The sequence below is a fragment of the Chinchilla lanigera genome, unplaced genomic scaffold (genome assembly GCF_000276665.1).
Source record: "Chinchilla lanigera isolate Chin_1 unplaced genomic scaffold, ChiLan1.0 scaffold00004, whole genome shotgun sequence".
Lineage (NCBI taxonomy): Eukaryota > Metazoa > Chordata > Mammalia > Rodentia > Chinchillidae > Chinchilla > Chinchilla lanigera.
In genome coordinates this window covers 19401539-19427017 of record NW_004955405.1, presented here as the reverse complement: position 1 = coordinate 19427017, position 25479 = coordinate 19401539, and the positions used below count along the sequence as shown (strand labels likewise).

At 36.4% G+C, this 25479-nt stretch overlaps 1 protein-coding gene across 4 annotated transcripts in view; it reads left to right on the top strand.

The window, feature by feature from the left end:
- The window catches only part of Lin7a (lin-7 homolog A (C. elegans)), a 145715-nt gene extending 121699 nt beyond the window's left edge, over positions 1–24016 (top strand). For all 4 annotated transcript variants that reach the window (XM_005374368.2, XM_005374369.2, XM_013517946.1 and 1 more), the window contains 2 exons: positions 12983–13201; positions 19075–24016. In XM_005374368.2, coding sequence (XP_005374425.1) covers positions 12983–13201 — 219 coding nt within the window. In that variant the 3' untranslated portion in view covers positions 19075–24016. The remainder of the gene's footprint in view (positions 1–12982; positions 13202–19074) is intronic.
- Positions 24017–25479: the final 1463 nt, after the last annotated feature.

The window sequence follows — 25479 nt, the reverse complement described above, 5'->3', positions numbered from 1 at the left end:
TAGTTAGACACAGGTTGGGGAAAGAGTTAAAGATGTCCTCAGGGTGGCTAGCTTGGTTGTCCACAGGACTAGTGATAACCAGAGCTCCAGAGCATGGTAGGAAGAATCCTTGGAAGTTTGAGCCAGTTAGAACATTAAAAAGAAGCAAAGCACTCTTATTATAAATTGCTGGTGACAAATGCAAGAAATATTCTGCATTTACTTGGAAAAGACATTTATATGTAGAGCTGAGAGATATTGGACAGAAACCAGGAAACATCCTGTAGTTTAAATTTTCATATCTTCTCCTGCAAGGAGAGCTGTAATACTGAATCTCTATAGTTAAATTGTTATAGCTGTTACTAGTGTTTTATTATTCATAGTACACAGTGACAGAAATGTCCATGCTGTTCTATACTTCACAACAGATCCACTTGACTATCCCAGGCCCAGAGAACTTCTGCCTAGATTTGCTGTATTTTTCCCTTGTACTTTATATTAGTTACTTGAGATTCTAGAATCTGAAAACAGGTTAGGTGTTAAAGGATATCTTTTGAAGGGTTTGGTTGAAAAATTTCAGAAATCTAGTTTCTTTTTTTTTTTTCTTCTGACATCCTCTAGACACCCATAAACTCTGTGATACTGGCAGTGTAAGATTCTGAAGGAAAAAAGAAAATAGAACTATTTTGCTTGGCAGGCTCCTACATGTTATTGTCATATAGTACATGTTGTCATCTTGGGAGAGGAGAAAGAATGATTTATGCCTTACTTACGTTAGAAGGGTTTTCTAAAAACTTTCTATAAAGTAAGCCTTTTCTAGGTTGCAGAATCCCTCATAGAACTCTCCAGCTTCAGCCTTGTCCCCACTAAAAAACCACCTACCTGTGATAAAAAGCAGTAGAGGCTATTTGAAGGTTGAGCCTTGGTGCTGAAGGAACTTAGTCAACGTGTAATGCATAGGCATGCATCACTGTTTCATAAGTACTTAACAGTCCCTCTCTGAACTGAGCACTGCTTAACTAGCAAAGCCATTTAGCACTGGTCAGGATCATCCTAAAGATTCTGCAGAAGCCAAAGCTAATGCCCCTTTGGACTAGATCCGCCTTTAGCATCTTGGCAGAATTAATGAGTGAGCAAAAGTGACCTGAGTGCCTGAAATGTACTCTTCAGATCTTTCTCTTAATTCGAATCTTGCCTTCCCATCCCCTTCCTCATGCTGCCCTGTGGTGTTCAGTGCCTCATTCTCTCTGAAAAAGCACTTACCATCACATCTACTGAAAGTTCAAACTCCACAAGGACTGTTGATTTAAAGGAAAAAAAAAAAACTATTGAAGAAATGTCATGTGCCAGGCATAACTATGCACTCTTCCTCTTTACATCTTCCTAGGTCTTAATGAATGACCAACTATCCCACCTTACCTAGGACTAAGGCATTTTTGGTGTTAAAACCTGAACAGCTGCAATGTGGGAATCAAGGCACAAAGAGGAGAAGATGCTTTCTAAAGGTGACAGGGATTAATTAGGAATTTGTCCCAGATCTTCCTGATCTCACTCCCTAACCTTGTTGTTCCGTTGCCCTGGCTCTGCCAAGGGGTTGGGAGTTAGATTAAACAGTGATACCAATTGTAGTGCCTAAAATGTATTGAGCTGTAATAGTGTTCAGTATTGACGAGAGAGCTCTTTGTGGCTATTAGGGGAGGAGGTGCAGCTTGGAAGCAAATACCGAGAATCGGGCATCGTGTGAGATTAGGAGCATTTGCAAGAGGTTCCTTGGGGGTTCTCTGTCGCAGAGTGCCGTGCATTGGGAGTGCAGGGGTGGCACAGCATGCATCTCAGAAACACAGATCACTGTGAGTCATTGTTCGTGAAGAGTTCCCTGTAATCTTAACTGCCTCCTGGAAACCTACTACTCCAAAATCAGCACACTGATTTAAATATCTCATTTTCTAGGAACCTTTTTACATGCAGTTTTGTTCCATTTTCAAAGATCTAAAGCCCAGGTTTGTACTCTTGAAGATGACTGTCTGTACATACACATGTGTATGCAGTGAGGTCAGTGTTTATCCCAACAACCATGGAAAATAGTTTTCTTCCTTTGGTGCCCGAATGTCAAGGACTGAGCAGAGGTGCTATAAAGTGTTACAGTGGGATCTAGTAGGTGCATTTGTTTCTAACTTTAGTCCCCAGATCTGAAAGATGGGCCGAGATCCACCAAATGTTAGAATTGTAAACATCTGATTTCTGGCCCTCGTTTTATGCTGAAGCTTTTGTTTAAGTTTTCTGCCCACTAGACATACTGTTAATATCCTGTATTTTGTGGTTCAAAAATTTTGATATTTATAACTATTCTCACAGGATAAAAATGTGTGCCATTATATGCATTTTCCCTATTAACTTCCTTGCTCTTTTCTAGTGTTCAATTATTTGATTGTTTTCCTCTCTCAAACCCTTCACATTATGTGTGCTCCTATCAGTGAATCTCCTGCACAGAGGTTCTTTTCTTATCAAAGTGATACACTGAGATAGGGCTGAGAGGAAGAGTTGTGCATGAATAACTAATGACCATTTATAATTAGCATATCAATTATATGTATAGAAGTGATGCTCCTGAATTACTTGAAGGTGATTTAAAGCAGTGAATTCACACCTACGTAGTTTTAAAAATATTTCCAACAAGCCCTAACAACTATTATTTATTTCGTAAAGTTTTGCTTCCTGTGTAATGTAAACGGAATTTCTACCTCTTCTAAAGGTACAATTATACCTTCTTCCTGCTCTGGTTGGCCTTAAGCATCGGAAGCTCTGTGAGGAGACAGTAACAGAGGAAGTGATGCAACAAAGACCTAACATTTGTTGGGCCATCTCCTAAGTGTCAAGCGCTCTTCCAAATGCTTTGTCTATGCTCAATTTAGTGCTCATAATGATTCTGTTAGTAAATACTCTATGGTGCCATTCTATACAGGAGAAAAATTGAAGCTTGGAGATACTAAGCAGTATGTCTAGGTTCACAGACCTGCAAAGTGAAAAAGTTAAAGTCAGACCCAGGCAGGACTGGTTCTTTTACTTAACAGCAAAAAAAAAGTAGATATAGATAGATATCAATTAGATACAGATATATATTATGTACAAGTTACATATAGTTGTAGATATATACAAATATAGATGATGCATAGATAAATGTTTTATTCTTTGAGTATATATTGAGCACATAATAAATGGTGGTACAGACATTGATAAATAAGATTCACCCTGCCCTTGAACAATGCAGTCGCAGCAGAATAATGGGAACTGATAAATTATCGGTACACTGAGATAGATATTAGCATTTAGGTAGGAACAAGAGTACTCTGGGAGAGCATTAGCATATTGTTTCTAAGGGATAAATGTGACACTTTTAATACATTTGTCACTTAAACAAAAGATAATACACTCAGAACTGGAAAATTAGCATATTTGAGGCAAGGGAAGGATCAAAGAATCACAAACTTATTTTCAGATTAGACACTGCAGCTTGTTGAGAGATACTCACTTTCTAATTAAATACTAACTCAGAATAGCTTCTTTATCTTTCTGTGACCATAAATGCTGAGTATAGTCTTACACTAAGGAAAAATGGTAAGATTTCCCTCATATAACCAACATTTTCCCTGCGTAACAGAGCAGAGGCATGTTGAGATAGCGTTTACTGTTTGGGTTAGTGACTCTCTGGCCTTGAAGGATGTCTAAGCACAAGATTTGCACATTGGTGACTGGCTGGCTGGATCAGAGTTTTATACATATTCCTAGGTTTCATTGTTGTGGCAGTAATATGATAAATCTAGGAACAGCCTAGGTTCTCCGGCGCAGTTCTGTGTACATCCAACTCTCAAAACTGCTGGTCAAAGAAATCTTCATAAATGCAGAAAGCCACCTATATGGTAGTTAATTTTTTCTAATTATTTCGTTTTAGGCAAGGGATTGGTAAATATTTCTGGCAAAAGGAAGATCTCAATTCAGGTCAACATTTTCTACTCACAACCTGGGGACCTAGGGCAAATTTCTTAGTCTGTTTGTTTTCTTAACCTTTCTTAGACATTTATCGTATTATTTATAACACACATAAAACATCTAGGCTTGCTTTAAAGAAGTGTTCAATAAACATTAGAATATTCATACACATATATATACATCCATATGTACATTTCACATCACACAAAAACTGACCTGCCCTGTGTTCTATTTCTGAATTAGTTAACCTAGCAAAGTAGTATGGGGTAGGGGCTGGGGATTTAGCTCAGTGGCAAAAAGCGCCTGCCTGGCAAGCGCAAGGTCATGAGTTCGGTTCCCGGTACCGGAGAAAAACCAAAAAAAAAAAAAAAAAAAAAAAAAAAGTAGTATGGGGTTGTTGAAAGCACAATCATTAGTCGAGTTCTAATCCCCTCCTGAAAGTAGCAAATGTATAGAATTGGTTATGTCCCAGCCACTCCTAATCTGTTTCTTTATGAATTAAAACAAAAGAAGATAAATGAGTTTATTTCTAAGGGCTTTTTCAGGTATAATGTTCTGAGTTGCTGAAGTACTTACTTACACTAAGATATTATAACCTAATACCCTTAATATCCATTACTTGTTTTTTGGGTTTTTTTGTTTTTTGGTTTTTGGTTTTTCTCCGGTACTGGGAACCGAACTCACGACCTTGCACTTGCCAGGCAGGCGCTTTGCCTCTGAGCTAAATCCCCAGCCCCGTATATCCATTACCTGTTGATAAAATAATCTGGACCTTAATCCAAAGAAATGATTGATGTCACTTAGCAGACTGCACATAAGCCTGGCTTGGAATGTGCCCAGAATAACTAAAGGTTATAGCTAAACCCTAGTTGTCCAATAATATTCAAGCAACTTACCTATCAGCAAACAATCATGTTGATAATACTCTCCACAAAGGGAAACCTGCATAAAGACTTGATTGGTGGGCTTTTTGGCAATTGATAGTCGATAGACAGTGAGACTCCTTTCCAGGGCAGGAGTTCTTCTGTCTAAGGTCTAGTCAGGGTTGAAATATAACTGCCCCTCCATGGGAGAAATGCAGGGGCACATATCATATGCAAATTTTTGCATGAAGAGCAATCTAAGTTATTACAAAGGATGTCCAATCAACAAAGAAATTGAACTGTCCAGAAATAGTAAACATCTTGGTAGCTCACAATGTGTGGAAACAGCAAACCTATTGAAATACCAGAATGTAGGCATGTTTAGAGGTTGGTTCATTTACTGATAAGCTAAATTTCCACCAAATGACCTAAGTTGAACATTTTCTAGGATTTAGTACCACATGAACTTGCTGATTAAACAAGTGTGCACCTGATTATCTACTATTTTTTTTCTAACTTTCTGAAAGAAAATATATTCCTTTTGTATGTTAATATCATACATCAGTTCTTGGGTTTTTGTGTAAGTTTAGTATTTCACTAATTTGTATTTATAAGTTTTAAAAATAGTAATAAAAGTGTTGGAACTCTCTTTCCCATACTGATTTTCATATGTATTTTCAAAAAAATATTTAATACCAGAAGTGTTTTCAGAATGGAAATTTCATTCTATTTCTGGTGTGCTTTTATCCATTTCCATGAATGCTCAGGGCTAAGTTAGGCACAAATGTAGCCTATGTGAAGTTTCTCTTTAAAGATTGTTTGGGGTTTGTTACTGTTGGTGGGGGTGGTGGGGGTGGTTTTGTTTTGTTGTGTTTTGTCTGAGACAGTCTTACTCTGTAGTTCAGGTTGACCTTCAACTCACTATGTAGCCCATGCTAGCCTCAAATTCCCAGAAAACTTTCAACCTCTGCCTCCCAAGTGCTGGGATTATAGGTGTGTGCCACCACATCCAGCCAAGGTTTCTTTTCTGTTAGGGCCGCACTTTGGTCAAAATATATTCTTGGTACTTGGTCTACACTCATGGCTTCTTCATCATCCCTCACCTAAACAGAATCCCAGCTTTCACCAGATGTCCACTGGAAAGCCTCCTGTTAAATTTATTAACACTGACTACTTTCTCCAATTACAATAAGTACAATAAACTCTTTAAAGCAAGGAACTTCAACCTAAAAGCATAGCACTTCAGGTTTAAGTAGAGGTAATCTTTAAATTTGGAAGCATTTCTAGGTCTCCTCAAATCACATAAAAGCCTCATCCTCATCTGGTGTGGAATGTTGTTGAAATTTTCAGTGATTAGCCACATTTGAGCTTATTGTTATAAGGAACAATTCTTAATTAAGGCAGATAGATAGACAGGTAGATAGATATCGTTTGGATAAACAGTTTAAGTATTTATAAATAATTTAACACATTTTTAAACATTCTAATATTTAGCAAGAAATAAGGTAAACTTTAAATAAGATTAAGAGACTAAGTAAAGTTCAAGAATAAATCCTTGATTCATTCAGGACTCAAGAAATACGTAGTGTTAAGTTTTGGCAGATCAATATTCTCACTCTAAATGAGCAGATTTTTTTGGCCTTTTAAAATCTTGCTTTTCATTCTTACCTTAATAAGAGAAAAAAAGAGGAGAGAACAAACTATTCTATTAAAAGGTTACATTATGGGACTAAAGTGATAAATAAATAACAAGGAGAAAAGAATATGTCCTGAAAATTATAAATTAGACAAAGCCAGTGGAAAAAGAAGGTCATCCAGAACAATCCTGGAGACAAGATTTCAGACATCTTTTGACTATATTTAGAAACTTTATTAAGGAGTATTTGAAGTAGTAGATTCTACAAGTATGCTTGTACAGTGGACCTGCAGGTTATAACCAGGGTTACAAGTGGACTTTAGGTTTAACTTACCACAGAAGTCTTGAGTTATGATCCTAATACTGGCCGCTTATATGATTGTAAGGATAGACCCTCAATGCGAGGAAAGCAAATGTAAGCATATATAAGTGTCAGTCTGACCCCAGATGTCTGTGTTTTTTGGTTGTGATTTCAGTCAGTGCTTTAAATAATTGCTGTGATTACTGCTATCAAAATGGCTACCAAAAAGCTAGGAAAAAAAGCTAAGGAAGGAAGGGAAGGGAAGGAAATCACTGACAATTTTAAAAAAGGAAATTGTGGAGAAATGTGAGGGTGGCATTCATGTGGCCAGTCTCACTAATATGCACAGTATTTTGACATCTACCATCTTGACAATCTTACAGAGAAAAGATTTGTATAAAGAACATAAGTGTTGCTAAAGGTGTTGCACAAATTAGTAATTCCTGATCAATGGTGTTAAATGAGGTAGAAAAGCTATAAGCTATCAGTTGTGGGTAAATGAAAGGCAAATGGCAGATTATAGCCTGAGTCTATAATTTGTGAGAAAACTAGGGCTAAAATGCAGATCTTGTAAAGGACAATCCATCAACAAGTGATAATGGTGAAACATTTTGTGCCAGTATAGGGTGATTTCACAGTTTTAAGGTGAAAACGGGTTCATAGCATAACTACACATAGTTATGCTATGAGCAACCAGTGCTGATAAATGGACTGCTGAAACTTACATATCCCACTTCAAACAATGATCCAGAGAAATGGCTTTTGCTCTCATCAAGTTTTCAACTGTGATGAGACTGGCCTTTCTTGGAAGAAAATACCCAGGTGAACATATATACCTAGGAAAAGAAGAAAATGCCAGGCCACAAGTTTATGAAGGATAGACTAACCTTATTGCTATGTGCCAATGCAAGTGGTGACCTCAAAACAAAGCCTCTTTTAGTTTATCTCTGTGAGACTCTGAGGGTATTCAGAAAACATAAAGTCATGAAAAATAGGCTGGGGTTCATGTGGAGATCTAACGCAAAAGCCTGGGTAACAAGAGTGCTTTTTCTTGAGTCAATCAGGGAAGCTTTCTGTCCTACTGTTAAGCAATATCTAGAGGACAAATGGTTACCACTGAAGGCTTTCATCATCATGGACAATGCTGCTGCTCACCCATGATACTTGGAAGAAGAATTGGCTGACGAATTTCTGTTGCGCTTAGTTGAGTTCCTTCCACATAATACAACTCTACTGCAGCTTATGAGCCAGCAGGTTATACTATAGCTAACTTTAGAAAGCTACCCACCAAGAAACTCTTCCTGAAGTGCTTCCAGATGGTCTCAGATACAGACATCACTCTTAAAGAGTTCTGGAAGGAACATTACAACATACTTTTCTGTGTGGGTTAATTGAGAAATTCTGGGCCAATGTCTCTCTAAGGACACTGAGAACTGCCTGGAAGAAAGTATGGCCTAAAATTGTACAGGAAAGAGACTTAGAAGGCTATGTAGAGAGTCTGAGCCTTCAATTGACCCTGTGGCTGGTGACTTTGTCACTGTAGCAGAGCCCATAGGTAGACATCAGTGATGCTGAGGAACTGGTAGAAGAACATTCAGAGGAATTGTCTACAGAGGAGCTTTAGCAACTTCTGGTTGAGCAACAGAGAATAGCAGCTGAGTTTCCTTAAGAGCAGAGGTAGTACCAGCAATCAGTGCAGCAATATTCTTCTGCTGAAATAAAGGAAATCCTGAAAAAATGAACAGAGCTACAAACATTTGTAGAGAAGACCCACTCAGAGAAATAAAACAGTCCTTGCATTCACTTGCTTAATGATAATGTTATGTCATACTACAGAACAGCATTAAAGAAAAGACAGAAACAGACAACCTTAGGCCAGTTTTTGGTTCTGAAAAGGTTGCAATCTGGTGATCCAAATGCAGGATATAGTGGGCTACAGACTCTCCCAAGGAGAGAAAGGACATCAGAGAGCCTGATCCATGTCATTCTCATGGAGGGGGACTCTCCTTCCAAAGAAAAAACACCTTCGATATCATCCTCCCTTCTTGCAAAGATACCAATTTGACTGGTGAGTACAGTATGAAATTGTTTTTGGTAAACTGGCACATTTTATAACTTTTTGGTGAATAGAGTAGGAAAATTATTGGTGTTTCTGATCAATCACACACATATATATAATGGATTAACTAATGGTAACTTGTAACACCCAGATGAACTGAGTCAACATGGTTCTAGGTGTGGAAAACCCACCTGAGGATTGTTTTCAACAGCATTAAAAGAGAACTGGAGGGGAAGATGGTATATTGTGGATTCTCCTGGAGAAGCTTGTCATACTGGTTTTCTTGATATGAGCTCAACTGTTCTCAGCATCAGAGGAGCTCAGGTCTTCACTGTTACTGAGGATGGCTATAATTCTCCTCAGGAGAGATTTGGTCTTTAACTGGAGCATCACTGCTTGGCTCCAGTGCAGATCCCTCAGCCTGCTAGCACAGATCCTTCATCCCATTGGCACAGACTTTCTAACTTCCACCACTGGCCTTTGGGCCTTCCCAGTGTGGATCCTTGATCCAGACTTGCATGAGACATTGTCATGGACTCTAGGCCTTTAGCTGAACTTGTAGAGAACACTGGCATGGAATCTAAGCCCTCAGCTTAGTGCATTCTTCTCCATGTGACTTTTTGGGTAAATATTATAAAATAATCCTATAAATTATGTGTCCTATATTAAATATATTTCCTTGCAAACCCTGACTATAACATTTTGCAACCCTTTTTTACTACGCAAATGTTAGTTAAGGAGTGCTTTGGGAGGTTCAGAATGCATTATGGGATTTCCATTATTTCTTATGGGAAAAACAGTCTTGACTTACAACCGACTTGAATTACAAGCAGCACTTAAAGATGAACTGAGTTTGTAAATCAAGGGTCCACTGTATTACTCCAAATATTGTTCTAAAATGCACTCCTTAGTTTCCATTATGTTGCTTAATTATGCAGTTTCTTTTATTTTAATATAGTATTTCCAGTAATAGAAACAAAAATATAGGATGCATCCCAAATTTCCAATAAAGAATAATTCTATACCCTGATAGGGATTCAAACCAAGAGACTATTGTTTACAGTGAGCCTGAAAGAAAGAGCATCTGAGTTACTGTCTAAACCAGAGATGAAACGTAAAGGCAAAAATCTTGGGTTCGAAATTCAAACAGGCCATTTTGTTTGTTCGTTTGTTTTGTTTTTAACTGCTAACTGTGTGTAAATACACAGCTAGGGTGGGAGAGGAGGACCTTAATAGTCCCACAAGGCTAACAGTGAAGCCTGACAGCGGCATTGCTGGCAGCCCTTCACCCCTTCCTGCAGAGCCGCTGCCTCAGGGCCCCAGCCCTTCCATGGGCACTGAACTGCAGATGCAGTGTCTTAACCAGGACAATGGGCCTCTCAAGGTCTGGCCTAGAATCTCCAACTCTGTTAAACAGTACAAAAGCCAAAAAGAAGTCCAGAGACAAATCAACTGACCTAGAAAACAGGCGAGTCATTGTTATTGAAACATATAAATTTAATATTAGAAATTAAGAGAAGGACATGGGCAACTGAATCACTGAGTTTTTCCTTAAAAGGAAAACTCCACCTAGTTACAAATCATCTGGGGACTCAGTTTACAAGCATACTGAAAACTGGGTTTATAGTGCACACTACGGTCAAAGTTTCCCTATCTTTCATGGTCTTCCAAGGAATTTAGCAGAATGTAACTAATAAATACTTAATAAAAGTCTTCTGAGTGACTATGTCAATGGTTGAATGAATAATTAAAAGAATGAATTAATCAGTGAACCAGCGCATTTTCCTAGGCTTCAACCACAGACAAAAATTAACTGTATCTAAAGCTATTTATAAAATTAAATCCAGACTTAATGGATTGGTTATATAAATTTCCTTCAGGGCTCACCATGGCTATTTCTTAAACTCCCATTATCTGCTCGGATTCAAACAAGTGACAAGTGCTGCTCTTACAAGTATCAAAGACAACTTCTTGCTAACTTCAAACTTTTCCCTCAGGCAACACCCGTCTTTCTGAGGCAAGTGATACAACTGGAAGTTATTCTTTAAATGTGTAAATCTATACAGTAGCAGAAATTAAACAACTTGTTATAATTGAAGAAGTAGGCTTGATATAGAGCCTATTTAATTTTCCTGAAGCTCAATTTAATATCCATTTCTGAATGGGATACCAGAATGTAATCTGAACCAACTGAGGGTACTTCTGATAATCTTTAAGCCCATCTCGGGTCCTAACTACCACATCACACAGTCATTTCATCTCTGGACTTTACCTAAGAAGCTGGGCTAAAAGGCTTTATGAATGGCATTATTGCTTCACATAATGGCACGCACCTGTGATTGCAGCACTCTGGGAGGCTGAGGCAAGAGGATGGAAAGCTCAAGCACAGCCTGGGCAATTTAGCAACTTAGCAAGACCCTGTCTCAAAATAAAAAAAGAGAAAAAGGGCTGGAGATGTAGTTCAGTACAAAGGCCCTGGTTTAAATCTCCAGTAGAGAAAAGAGAGAAAGAAAGAAGGAAAAAGGGAGAAGGGAGAAAGAAGGAAGGAAGGAGGGAAGGAAGGAAGAAAGAAAGGAAGGAAGAAAGAAAGGAAGGAAGAAAGGGAGAGGGAGGGAGGGAGGGGGAGAGAGGAAAAGAAGAAGGGAGGTGAAAGAAAAAAGAAAAAAGCCAAAGTAAAAGGCCTTATTAGGTCATATCATCTACCCTAGAAATACGCTGAGAGGGGTAGGACCCTGTAAAGTCTGATTACAGCTTTCTTCCCTTTTGCTTTCTTACTCATCCCAACCAAAAGAATCTGTAGAGGGTTCGATAAGAAGTAGCTTTCAGTTGGAGTAAAGATAGCTTTCCCAACCATTACAAGCTCTGACATTCAAGAGACTATTTTGAAACTCAAAAACACAAAAACTGATCCATTTTTTGCTTTATGTCCTACTTATATGTATGTATGCATATGTGATGTTATCCTTAATAAATTTCTATGAAAATAAAATTTTCATTATAAATGGTTTATTCAATACATAAGGATACTGACATTTTATTAGCAATTTGTGAGTGTCATTTCTCTATACCATGTATATATTTACCATTTTAAATTGAAAATGGAATATTTGTGTTGATTTATATTTACTAGATTATTAGGGAGACTGATCATTTCCCTATAGACCATTTGTGTTTTTATAATGATTTGCCCATTACTTGAACAATTCATTTGCTCATTTTGGTTAGATGTTCATTGACTTATAAGAATGGCATATAGAAAATGTTAATAAGTTGACCCATAAATTTCAAGTATCTGTCTGAATTATTATTTGCCCCCTTAAAGTATTTATGATATCGAAACATAAAATTAAGGAATCTTATTTTGTGATTCTTACATTTCAGAACTTCTTTTCCATTGCAAGATGACAAACATTCATTTTTGTTTTACTTTATGCTCTTACTTTACATTAAAATGTTCAATCAACACGTTATACTTAGCTTACAGTATGACTGGGATCTCTATTATTTTGTGTCATTTACTTATTATTTGTTCCAGCATAGTGTGGTAATAATCTTCCTCTTTTGTCTAACTTGCACATCTATCATATATTAAAATTTTAAATATGATCCCCTTATGGATTCTGCTGTGCTCTACTACCTCATTACCTGTAAGGACTATTTTAATCATTGTAGATTATTAATAAATTTTAATGTCTGATAGGAAAATTCCACCTTTATTAATATTTTGGGGTTTCTTTTCCAAAATTTTCTTAACTCATACTTTACTCACCCAGATAAAATTTAGAAATTCTAAGTGTTATCATAATCATTCCTTATTTTTCATCCTAACTTGAACCCCCATCTAATCCATTCTGTACCCCAATGCCATATACAGTTTACCTAAAACATACTAAGCAAGAATGGTGGGGCTGGGGATTTAGCTCAGCGGCAAAGCGCCTGCCTGGCAAGCACAAGGTCGTGAGTTCAGTTCCCAGTACCGGAGAAAAACAAAAAAAAATAAAAAACTAAGCAAGAATGGTGATAGTATTATATCCCATTTACCTTACCTTCTTGAACTTTCAAACTTTGGATTTTCAGTAGGGTACTAATTTCAGATTGTCTCTTGGGGAAGAGAACATTGACACTCTCTGCTTCAGAAAATGGCCTTGTCTTTTCAGAGTGTGGAAGGAGAACACCATGAGAAAGCTGTGGAATTACTCAAGGCTGCTAAGGACAGTGTCAAGCTGGTGGTCAGATACACCCCAAAAGTCCTGGAAGAAATGGAGGCTCGCTTTGAAAAGCTACGGACAGCCCGGCGTCGACAGCAGCAGCAATTGCTCATTCAGCAGCAGCAACAGCAACAACAGCAACAAACACAACAAAACCACATGTCATAGGTGAGAAGATCCTTATTCTGCATAAGCAAAGTCCTTTCTATAAGTACGTTTGCTATTCTGAAAAACATCATTTCTTATCTGAAACAAAATCATTATATTTAATGCACAAATTAAATCAATCAGGAAAATTCCATGATCTAAAAAATGTAAACAGGGTAATAATCTCCTTTTAGTGGGGGTGGTGGGAAGACAGGGTCTTGCTATGTAGTTCAGGCTGGCCTTGAACTTATGGTGATCCTTCTGCCTTAGCCTCCTGAGTGCTGGAATTACAGGCACGCAGCACCACACCAGGTTAATAAGGTAATATCTATGTCTCGTGCAGCTGTACTATCCACAAATGTAAAATATTTTGGAAAATAATACACTTTGGAGGAAGCAAATAAGTTCTAGGATGCCCTTATACAAATACAAATTGCAAAAATACAGCCTCTATACTCACCCAGATCCACATGAGAGGAGTGTGAGCTGGATTCTTGTCACCACTCAAGGTTTAACCAGTGGTCTTTATGCAGTGCACAAACTGCACAACCTTATGGTACTCAACTTGCACAGATCTCTCTTAGAATTCTAAGATATAGTTTATTAAAAAAATTGTTTCATCTGAAAGAACAAAGTAGACACCTGCCAGTGCCTATAATCTGAGAGACCTTAAAGTTCTTTTAGCTACTAATTTAAAATATGTCTCAAGTTCCTCCTGCCATGTTCTAAATTCCCCTGTGTGACAAAGAATGCTAAATCAAGGTTTGCTTTGTACGTTCAAGAAAATTTAAGAAAAAATATTAATAGCAAAAAGCACCATGTGTGAAGTGCCTATAGCATGTGCAAGGCTCGTAACACACTTTCTGCCTCATCGTCTCATATTCAATCTTTTAAGGAAACTATCAGTAAAATCCCATGTTTTTGGAAAAACAATCTGAAGCTGCAGTAGTGTCTGTGGATTCCTCATAACCACACTTAAAAGTAGCACAGAAGTATTTTTCTTGTTACTCTGCCAGGTGTACTCTCAAAGTCAGATGTTCTAAAGTTATATAAACTTTCCTTGCTCTTCTGTGGAAAAGACAGCTCCTACCATTAGATACTTTTACACTGTGGTGTCTGCAAGGGTGTATTTGAGATGAGGCTCAGTGGTTTTCTGACAAAATGGTAATTATGTGTGATGGTGATTTTTAAGTTATTCATATCAGATTGCTCTGTGCACAACCAGAAACATTAGATATATCATGAAGCTGTTGATTTTTTGTGATGCTGGTGAAAAAAAGAAGCCACATAAGAAAAACAAACCGAGAGTACAGGATGTGTCCTCTGACACTCCTGGAAATGCAATGTTCTGTCTTTCAGAGCCACTTAGTTTTATTCTATGTACTATATTTGTATCTTCATTGGAAATTATATTCCATCTAAAAAGTATATTTATTGAACAACAGATACTTAGTTGGCACTGTTATGAGCCAGCCATTATTCAGTGAGCTGCACATACAGCAGGAGCAAAGAAAAGTCCTTGCTGTCATGATGCCTACAGATCGGTTGGAGGAGTGTCTTGGTTACTTTTCTCTCATTGCTGAGACAAAATACCAGACACCTAGAATTAAGGAAGGAGACTTTTATTTAGCTCACAGTCTGTAGAGGTTTCAGTCCATACTCAGCTGGCTCCAAGGCAGGCTGGCACATGGCAGAGGCAACTGGTGGAAGACAGCAAAAGCCACAACCAGAGCAAAATGTAGGAGAGGCAGCAAGCAGCCTCTTTCTCTCCCTTACATATGCAAACTATCTGCCCCAAGGGCAGGTGTAGCACTCACACCCATAATCCCAGCATTGGACTATGGATCAATCATAAATCTAGGGGCCCAACTCAGGACTGCATGAGGATTTGGGAAGACATGCAGACACAAACCATAACAAGGAGATAATTAGTAAAAAAAAATAAAGTAACAAATACCTTACTAGGACCACTTGTTTGCAGACTTAAGAGTGCAAGTAGAGATCGGCTAGCTTGTGACTTTAGACTAAGTTGTCAGCAAGACCCCTCAAAGGAAGTAAGATTTAAATAAAACTGAATGACAAGAAGCCATGCAAAGAATAAGAGGAGGAAGTAGCAGTGCAGTAGTGCAGGAGGTACATGTTGTTTGAAGGACAGAAAGAAAACCTGGATTGCTAGAGACTGATGAGTGAGCAAAGGAATATAAGGCCAATGAGATGGGTGATGGGCCAGATCATAGAGAGCTGAAATTAGAAAATTAGGTTTTATTGCAGTGGAAGATATGAAAGATTTTTAATCAAAAGAGTAACAAGATCCATTTTATGTATGAGTAGTTCATTCTAGCTGCTGTAAGAGTGGATTATTACTGGCTAAGAGTGGAACCAAAGACCAAGTAGAAGATTAATATAGAGCAGTCTGAGCAACTGGTACTGTAACTCTGATTAGGATGCTGTAGTTGAGATGGAGTACTATTTGTCCACAGCCTTCTCTTAACTATTTATACTTCCAAGATCTTTTCAGAGGTCTTTTGGATAATAACGACAGTTCATTATTCTTACCAAATACCAGCACACTTTCTAGCAATACTGTTCTTTCTTCCATATTGAAAATTAGATTTAAAACAACTCTTTTCATTGATTTAAAATATTGATGCTAAGTAGAATTGTTCAGAAGTGTTTCAAAAGACATATTTTGCCATTCAAATTTCTGAGGTCTTACTAAGAGCTTTCAACGTGTGCTCATGTAGTTATCTTTGGAAGTATTCAATTCGGTCAGAAATGTTTGCTGGGCCATTACTCAGTTTCATTTCTCCTTTCCATCAGTCTTCATTAAGTCACCTCAAAAATTTCCCATCATTTCCTTACCAAAGACTAACATTTTTAGCAAAAGACATTCATAAACTGTGTTTTCTTTTGTTCTTTTGCACAAGGTACGGTAAAATTCTATTCATGTAAATATGAAACTTATATTTGCACCTGTCAGGACAGTATTTGCAGTGCACACAATCTTGACCCATAAAATTTCACTTCGACAGCAGGAATCAGCTTTAATGATCTATTCACAGAATGGTGACTATAATATGTAGTTATGCTTTGTATATTTCAAAATCACTAAAAGAGTAGATTTTCAATATTCTCACCACACAAAAATATAGAAGTATGTGAGGTGACAGATTTGTTAATTATTCTAGTTTAATGATCCCACAGTATAAACATACATCAAAACATCATATTGTGCCCCATAAATACATGTAATTATTGTCAATTAAAAATAAAAATTTCAAAAATTATTATCTGGGAATTTTTAAAAACAAAAGTGCCACAATGTCTCCCTGGAGTTGAGGAAGCTATAGGGGAAAATTCATTTTCTTGCCTTTTCCTGCTTTTAGAGACTGAATTCTTTGCCTCATTATCCTTTCTGCCAATGCAATATAGTATTTAGATAGAAAAAGAATTTGTTTTATATGAACTTATGCTTCATATGGCAAAAATTAACTCAATTATTAAAATTGAACAAATAATATTGTTCATACTAATAAGTTAGGTCTACATTTGAAATAACTATGTAGAGTTTCATATATAGTTATACAATAGTTTCACCAGCATCTTCTGGATGGACATTAAGGTCATTAAATTTCATGTACAGTATTGAATTTGATTTGTTAATATTTTGTTGAGAATTCTTATTATCTTTGTTGATAAAAAATATTAGCCTGTGCATTTATTTTCTTGTGTTTATCTCATTGCTTTTTTAGGGTAATTCTGGCCATGTAGAATGAATTTGAAAATATTTCCCTGGCTTTTATCTTCATAAAGAGTAGAGAATTTTTATAATTTTTTCTGTATCTGAGCTGGTTATTTTAGGAGATTTATTAATTTTCAATTCAATTTATTTTATAAAGATAGACCTAATGAGATTATCTGTTTCTTCTTATATGCAGTTTTGCAGATTGTTTTAAGGAATTAGTCCAGTTCATCCAGCTTATCAAACTTTTTAATATAGGGTTGTACATAGCATTCTTTTATTATCCTTAGAATGTCCATTGGGGTTGGTGTGCTGTCACCTCTGGTTTCTGATAGTAATAATTTGTGTTCTTTTTCTTTTTATGTGTTAGCCTTGCTGGAGGCTTATTAATTTTATGGATCCTTTCAAAGAAATAGTTTTTGGTTTCATTGATTTTCTGTATTAATTTCTTCTTTTCAATTTCATTCATTTCTGCTCCACTAATTTCTGTTATTTCTTCTGCTTACTTAGTATTTAATTTTTTTTCTAGTTTTCTAAAATGGAAGCTTAGGTTACTAATTATAAATCTTCTTTTTTAACATACGTATTCAACATTATAAATTTACCTCTATGCACTACTTTTACTGGGTCATACATATTTTTATTTAAAGTATTTTTAATCCATTTGCACATGTTTTTCTTTGACCCATTCTTTTCATTACAATAGTTGTGACTGGATCATCCCTAATAATACTTCTATTTTAACTTTAAATGGTTAGCAGCCACAATTTCATCTGCAAATTCAACTTTTCTTTGACACATAATATGACATATCCACAAATTGTGGAGATTAGGACATGGTTGCATTTAGGATATGGGGAGGTACTATTCTGCCTCCCGCAATGGCTCATGTAAGAACAGGCCAGGTGATTTGACCCAAGTAACTCACACAAGGATAGAAAGAGCTTTTTGTTTAACAGAATGAACTGTTAATCTCTTAAATTGTTAATCATAGTACTGAGGGAAACCAGGAGCACATTTTGTGCAGATGGTTCTTCTCAGAGGGTATTTCAGTGACTCACACTTTGGATATTCAGTTGCTGTATCTCTTAGGCCTACTGCACCTCTGGACAGATAAAGAGCTCCAAGAGTCTTATCAGATGCACCAGATCTGAGTCTCTTGTTCCCTTGGGAAATGTGACTATCTGATAATTTTAATTAATTAAAAACTCAATATCTAGGTGTCTGTCACTTATTAGTTTAGTGATCTTTAGGAAGCTATTCAATCAAAGACTGAGCAAAACAGTTTGTTGTGAAGATTATTTTTTTTAAAAAAAAGACCCTTCATTGCTAAAATATGTGGCAATTAAGAAATGACTCAATAAGCTTAGCTGTTTAAATTTTAATTTTGGGTACATTTTGCAGTACATAATGATTCCATCCACTGGGAAGAGTTGGTACATGTGTATAACACATCTTTTGTCCTTTTAGCTCCTTCCCTTGCCTCTCTTCTCCATTTCTTGGTCTCCTTCCTTTTGGCAAAAGAAAAAGAAAGTTGTAGTGAGAGCAGTAATAGTAGTAGTAGCAGGACTATAATAGTAGTGTAGTGGTTAAAATGTCCATGGCACACATGCTTTTATATAATATCCTGGAAAATGATTCCTGCCAAGCACAATGGCCTCACTTATGATTTTCAGCCTTCTCTGTAGCATGTACTGGGGTTTACAGCCTGCCTCTAGAAGACACAACAGCTGGAGTGTTGGTGTGCAGACAGCAAGAATGATTTTGTTAAAGCCTGTTTTATATGTGGGTTTTGGCACTCACTGAAATAAAACCTTACCAGGTACCCTGACAGTTATAATATAAATGTTATTTATGTTTTATGAAGAGAAGTAGAATCATCTGGAAGTGGTGAAAAGAAACGTTCTACAATGGAAACTAGTGTTTTTTATTTCGTATTGAGGAATAACTGGCTTTCCTAGCTTTGTTTGATAGCTACTTCCTTTATAAACATCAAGTAATTTTTTTCATATGTGGAAGATGACGCATGAATGACAGTGCCCAAAATAATCTGTGCTGTTCTCACACAGAACATGCTCTGCTGATATTTTTAGCATAGTGCTCTTGATAAATGAATACTAATCACTGATTTCCCTGTTCTTCCCTTTTTCAGGCCCTTGAGGAAAAGCTACTTGATCAGACATCTGATAGTCACAAATTTGAAATCGTGCTTCAGAATCCCAGCACATAGAAAAAGACAATACCAATAATTATACCTGTCAAGAAGCTGTGAACACATGGTGTATAAATTCTTTACCAAGGCAACTCGACACCTCCTTTCTCCGGGCCCGCACCCCCTGCTCATGCGCTCTTTACACACACAGACCTTTGGTCCACCGCAGTGGGAATTCCCAGTGGGTAGAGGGAGAGATTTTCCAGTCTACAGCCTGAAACAGGATAAAAAGAAGAAAGTCTGTGACTTTCAAATAGATCACTGGGGCCAAAACTAAGTCAGTCTCTGGTCTGTGGCTTTTCCAGAGAATAGCAAACCCCTCCTTAGGTTGTAGTTCAAACTGCATCAGTTCAAGGTTGCTGCCACTTGATTGAGACCTATCCTTTGCCCCTCCCCTGACCTGTCCCACAACCCATATTTCTGAGTTATCTGAACTGGAATTCCAGTGAATTGAAAATTCAGCATCCAGTCTCCTCCTGAAAATGGAAAGTTACTATACTAGATCTTCTTTTCAGACTCTAGGAACAATTGGCTTCTTAATTTTTGTTTTCATGAACTTTTATGCATTAACAAAATGGGACATTTTTAGCTCAACTTTTAGTTTATTAGAAGCAAGGGTGGGAACCCAGTGCTATACTTTTTTTAATTTAAATATTGCTTGCATCTATTATTGTAAATCCTAACAGAATATAATGTATATTTATTCCACAAAATATATATTATCAGAGTACATTTGTTATAATTTAGTCTTTCCTTACCAAGAGTTATGCTCCTGGTAAGAAAATATTAGCAAAGGACCAATCATCATGAACTGACTATATATATACATACAAATGTGTATATATATACACATGTGTATATACATACACATGTGTGTATATATATATATATGTGTGTATATATATACACTCTTCCTTCTCTCAATTTTTCTTGTTTTATATTTTTGATTGATACACTCTGGAGAATCTAAACTCTTTTCTGTATACACTGATATGCTGTCATAGATGTCTATTTGACATTTCAAAGCTTTGGGCTTTCAAAAATGGACATATGCAAACCAGTGATATCAATTTTGTGAATGACAAATGCTTTCCTCTAGAAGGAAAGAGTACTTACTTTGTTTCACATTCCTATAAATAAATAGAGAAGAAAATATCTTTGGAAAGATCTGCTAAGAGCCTTGTATACAAATAACAAGTTTTTACTTGCAGTAAATCTGGGCACTTAATCTGGTTTTAATTTATGGAATTAATGGGAAGTAATGAATAAATACGTAAAGCACAAAATTTATCTGAGAAAAAAAATTATTGCCCAGTTAATCAGTCTACATAAAACATTCAACAGAGGCACATATTTGAATATTCCCTTTTCTCAAATGCAGCCATTCATTTGCCAATGTACAATAATTTTGACATTTCAGATAGTCTGCCCCAAAACAGAAATTTATGAAACACAGCTGAGAGACTATCTTTTAGAAAATATAACAAAACCAACAGAATTACTTTGCCCTGGTGCCCAGTGTGATTGTCAATATTAAGTCTTCACTCTGCATAGAGCTTTACTTACAGGAGACAAACAGCAAGGGATCTAAGGAGTGTGTCAGTGTCTTGCTGTGACAAGTTCCCACCATTAAGAGCATAATCATATTTTACTAGAGAGAGGTGGAGATGTAAGTAGGGACAGTGAGGACCCTGAATGTTATGTAAAATAGGTTTATAAAAGAGACAAGCATGACATAAGGCATAAATGGAGACAATATGGGTTTTATTCAGTTTGAAAGATAGTTCTCATTTTTATAAAAAAAAGTAATAAAACATATATTTTAGTTATTTATCAAAGAAATATTAGAGGTATTCAGGCAGTACCACAAGATTCTCATAAAAAGAAATCATTGCACCCTTGTAACAAGAAAATAGTCATCAATACATTTCAATACACTGTATTAATTTGGATCTTAAGGTAAGTATGTTTTTGTTTAGTTGTTAAATGTTCAGTGAATATAAACTTATATGATTTCACATCAATTTGATATTATTACAGTATTACAGAAGCAACTATCAAATGAGCAGATTCCTTAAATTTCTGCTTTCTAAAAGTTTTGTACTTTTATGCTTCTTTTGCATAATGTTCAGTGCTGATAAATGTTTTCCAGGTTGTTTGTCAAAGTGAAATGGCAATATGGTCTTGTATACAAATTACTAAAGTTGAGTTTGTTCAAATGTAAACTTTCCCCTAAATTTTTAAGCAAAAGTAACCATCCCTAGACTTAAAGAAGCCATTTCTGGTTCTCTCACGTTTCACAGAAGTCAAAGGGAAAGAAAACAATTATCATCATGTGTACTCGTACTCTTTATTATTAATGATCACATTACAGCCACTGACATACCCTATGTCATATTTTGAAAAAAAGGCTACTCTTTATTGAAGCTCAGCCCTTTATATAATAAACAAATCAGGCATTAAAAGCTAGGGGGAAAATTTGTTGTGACTTTTCATCAAAGATCTTGGTGAACTTTGTCCCCTGATCAAGCTAGTGACCAGTGGAATAGATTTTTCTAAACTCCTTTCTGCTATGATTTTAAAAGCAGATACACAAAGCATAGCTCAGTAATAGAATTCCTGAACCTTTTCATTGTTACATTTACATTTTGATTCTCTTGCCATATGGAATAGAACATCTGCAGGGAGATAATGAGTTTAAATTGCAATTGACTTTGGAAAGAATAACAGACTTTTGTGCTTCCTCAGTCATGTAATCAATAGGGAATTCTCTAGTTATGTGAACTACCACTATCTTTTAAGACAATGCTAAGATCTAACTGCAAAAGCTAACATTCAGGGGCCTTTTAAGGATTTGAGACTTATCTGGGAAGAACTTTGCTAGGTGTGAATTATACCAATTTACAAATGCAGTTTTCAACTGTGATCTTATCTCATTTCAGTTTATTCAGCTGTACATATAGGACTCCAAGGCATAGGATATTTTGTCTACATTACTTTAAACATCTATAGATATTTGTGGATGTGTGATTAATGCCTGAATTTATCATCTTTTAGATAGTTGTGCTTGCACATAGACTTTAAGACCAGCATTAGACAACATTATAAAGTAGAGATCAAGGTTTTGAAGATTCGTGGAGGCCAGTACACAGTAAGATATTCCAAAACATGAAATAGTCCCCCTGCTCTTGTCCCCTCTCTAGGCCACAAGCTCTATGACACAAAAGGGGCTGTGACAGCCATATTGATTACTCAGCACAATACAGGTACTCAATGAATATTTGTTGAATGCATGATTAAAGAGGTGGATAACGAAGTAAATGCATTTGCCTTCTGATAATTTCACTGGCTTATTATCATATCAATTGGCACTGTAATTTCTAACTATCATTAGAATCAGAATTGACTCTTCATACTTTCTAGGTATGTGAATTTGGAATCAAATTACTTCAGAAGGCTTCAGGGCCTCATGGACCTTTAATAAGGAACATGTTCAGGAATTCAAATTTTGTTGATAAATAGAGTTAAAACTTTCTGTTTCTCTCTGAAAGCACTTTGAATTATTTGGCAGGAATTATGTGGAATGGAACCACAAAAGTGGAGCCATATTTCTAAATTTTATAAAACATTATGTTTTAGATTGTAAAAAGGAAGAAGAGTCACATCATCCACCATAGGATTTGTGTCCTGTTAAATATTTATTAGCATTTCTCTAAGGAATCCATAGTCACATGGAGTCACCATTCCTAAACCTTGTTTTAAGGATTATTCTTTTCTATACTTGGTTCCTAGAATTTACTTGACCTAAAAAATAATATCCCCACTCAACATTACCACATATTTATCCATTTAACAAATATTTCTTGTGTGCCTGTACATGTTAGGTTCTGGAAACACAATGAGAAAGAAGAATGACATAGTACTATCGTGGAGCTTTTCATGAGAATCTTCTCCACACTGAACTCTAGCCCTAACTAGAGTTTACTGTCCGTTGAGTCCCATTCACACCTTCTGGAAATAATAAAATTCTTTGCCCCATGGAAATCATGAAAGACTCCCTCACTTTTCTGGACATAGCACTCAAAACTCCTGCTTATTTGATCCACAAAGCACAATTATAATCCAGTGAGGTTGGTACATATTGTTCTTAACATGTAGCTACTACACCAAGTGCTTTCACGGACAATCTCATTGACTCCCTTCTAAAACCCTATGCAGTCAGTTCCATTTTATACACAAGAAAATTAAAGCACAGCTATGTTAAGTGACTTGTCCAAGATCACACAGCTAGCAGGAGGAATCACAAGAGCTCATATCCCTAGTTGTTACCTGTGGCTTTGGGGCACACTACTCCATGAGAATGAAGAAGTCATTAAAATAAATGAGTCATTGTATATAAAAAATACTTTGAAATTATAAAGTAGCATACAGAAGATATTAGAAAACTATTATTCATATCACATCAGTGGTGAAAACAGGAATAGAACTCAACCTTACGTTACAGCTTACTCTCATGAAGAATACTTCAAGTGAGAAACATGGAAAAAAGGAATGATCCAGGAAATTTCTGACGCCGTAAATATTTCAGTGAGTTTCAGAATTATTTATTGCTAGTCACTGTGTCTATTTGGTGCTACAAAAACTTAAAGAAAATCCCTGCTGTAAGGGCTTATAATAAATACACAGTGTGGAGATGAACCAAGGATATTTCACATGTAAGGGGAAGGATTAAGCAGTTGTACCATTTTTTCATCATTGCATGTCCATCGTGTCTTTCTAATTGTTTTCATTATTTTTCTGAAAGAACTGCAAAACTGTGCAGTGGTTCAACCTGACCAAAGTGGTATTATGCTGCTGGGAAGTAAAAGTATTAGACACCAAACTGGAAATACTGTTTTTATTGTCAATATGCAGAAGAATTTCTAGATGCTGAAGCCACCTGAGTATTTGTGTGCTCAGTTGCTTGTGTTTCTCCATTCCAGACCACACAGTGAAATCATTCTGTTGAGGAGGATGTTCTCAAAAGGAAAAAAAAAGAAACTCTTTTCAACTTTCTACCTTCACATTCAAAACACTTTTATGACCACACTGGGGGTTGGAGGAGGAACTGTTAAAGTGGATACCAACTAGGACTCTTACAAATCTTAGAATTCAATTCTGGTGGTATCTTCCACATCTCTCCAGTTTTTCCCCTAAACTGCTGCTAGATATCTCCTTCTAAAATTATACCTTTGCTCAGAATCCTCCAAAGGATTCTACCAAGCAAAAGAAAAACCCTAAAAAATTTCAGATTCCTGGTTATCATTGTTTTAGTTATGATGTCAGAGAGAGAGAGAATGTTGTAGTCCTCTGCCATCTACAAGTGTGAATGATTACAAAACATGAGAAGGAGCAGTATTGCATGGACTGCGAAATAGAAGTTCTGTGACCCTGAAAAAAAAATCACAATCTTTTCTTTAACCTGAACTTAGATGCAAAGATAAATTTGGTAGTACTGTATGGTAAAGACTACATCAGATGGTGACCCATGAAATCCAAAAAACTTGACTTGAATGTAGTGTGTGTGTGGTGTGTGTGTAGAGAAAGGATAACAGTGACATTAAGGAGAGTTGTGGTATGAAGTGTTTTTCTCTACTTTGTGGCATTGCTTTTCTGCCTTCTTGTTGTACCTTACAGTCCACGTCAACCACTACTATGCCTGAAACCAGTCCCAAACTTTTCTTCCTCAAGTTGTTTATTATTCACGAAATGCCTCTGTCCTTCCTCTGAAAAAAAAAAAAGGCCTCAACCCTTATGGCCCATTTCTAATTATTGTAAACCTGACACTATCTGTGTCATTAAACCTCCTTATGATATGTGTATCCTTTTTTTTTAGCTCTTTCTTAGCTTCTCTTATGGTAGAGATATTTTTGAATTTATCATCTTAATTTTCTCTGCAGTTAGTCATTTCCTATGAACTGATTGGTTAACATTTCTTAAAGGGAGTCACCTTCCGCTTGTCACAGAATAGCTACCAGGTTATTCTGGATCTGTTTAAGTTGTCTGTGTCTCACCTAGAAATTTCACCTAAATTCAGAACTCAGCTCAAGACACTTTTAAAAGAGAATTATTGAACATTTTAATTAAAAGCTAAAACTGGTCAATCTTTGTTTCTTATTCACTGTGTTCTTCTGACCTGATTTTTGTCCTGAGAATGAACGTGGAGGTTGGGGTAAATATTTCAGGGGGCCAACACCATCTTTCTCCACACAATGACGCTGCAGCTAGATATTTGGTTCCTTATGCCGTGGGAGAAATTCTGCAGGGTAAGAATAGGTTTCAAATCAGCAACTGAAGAAATAGAAT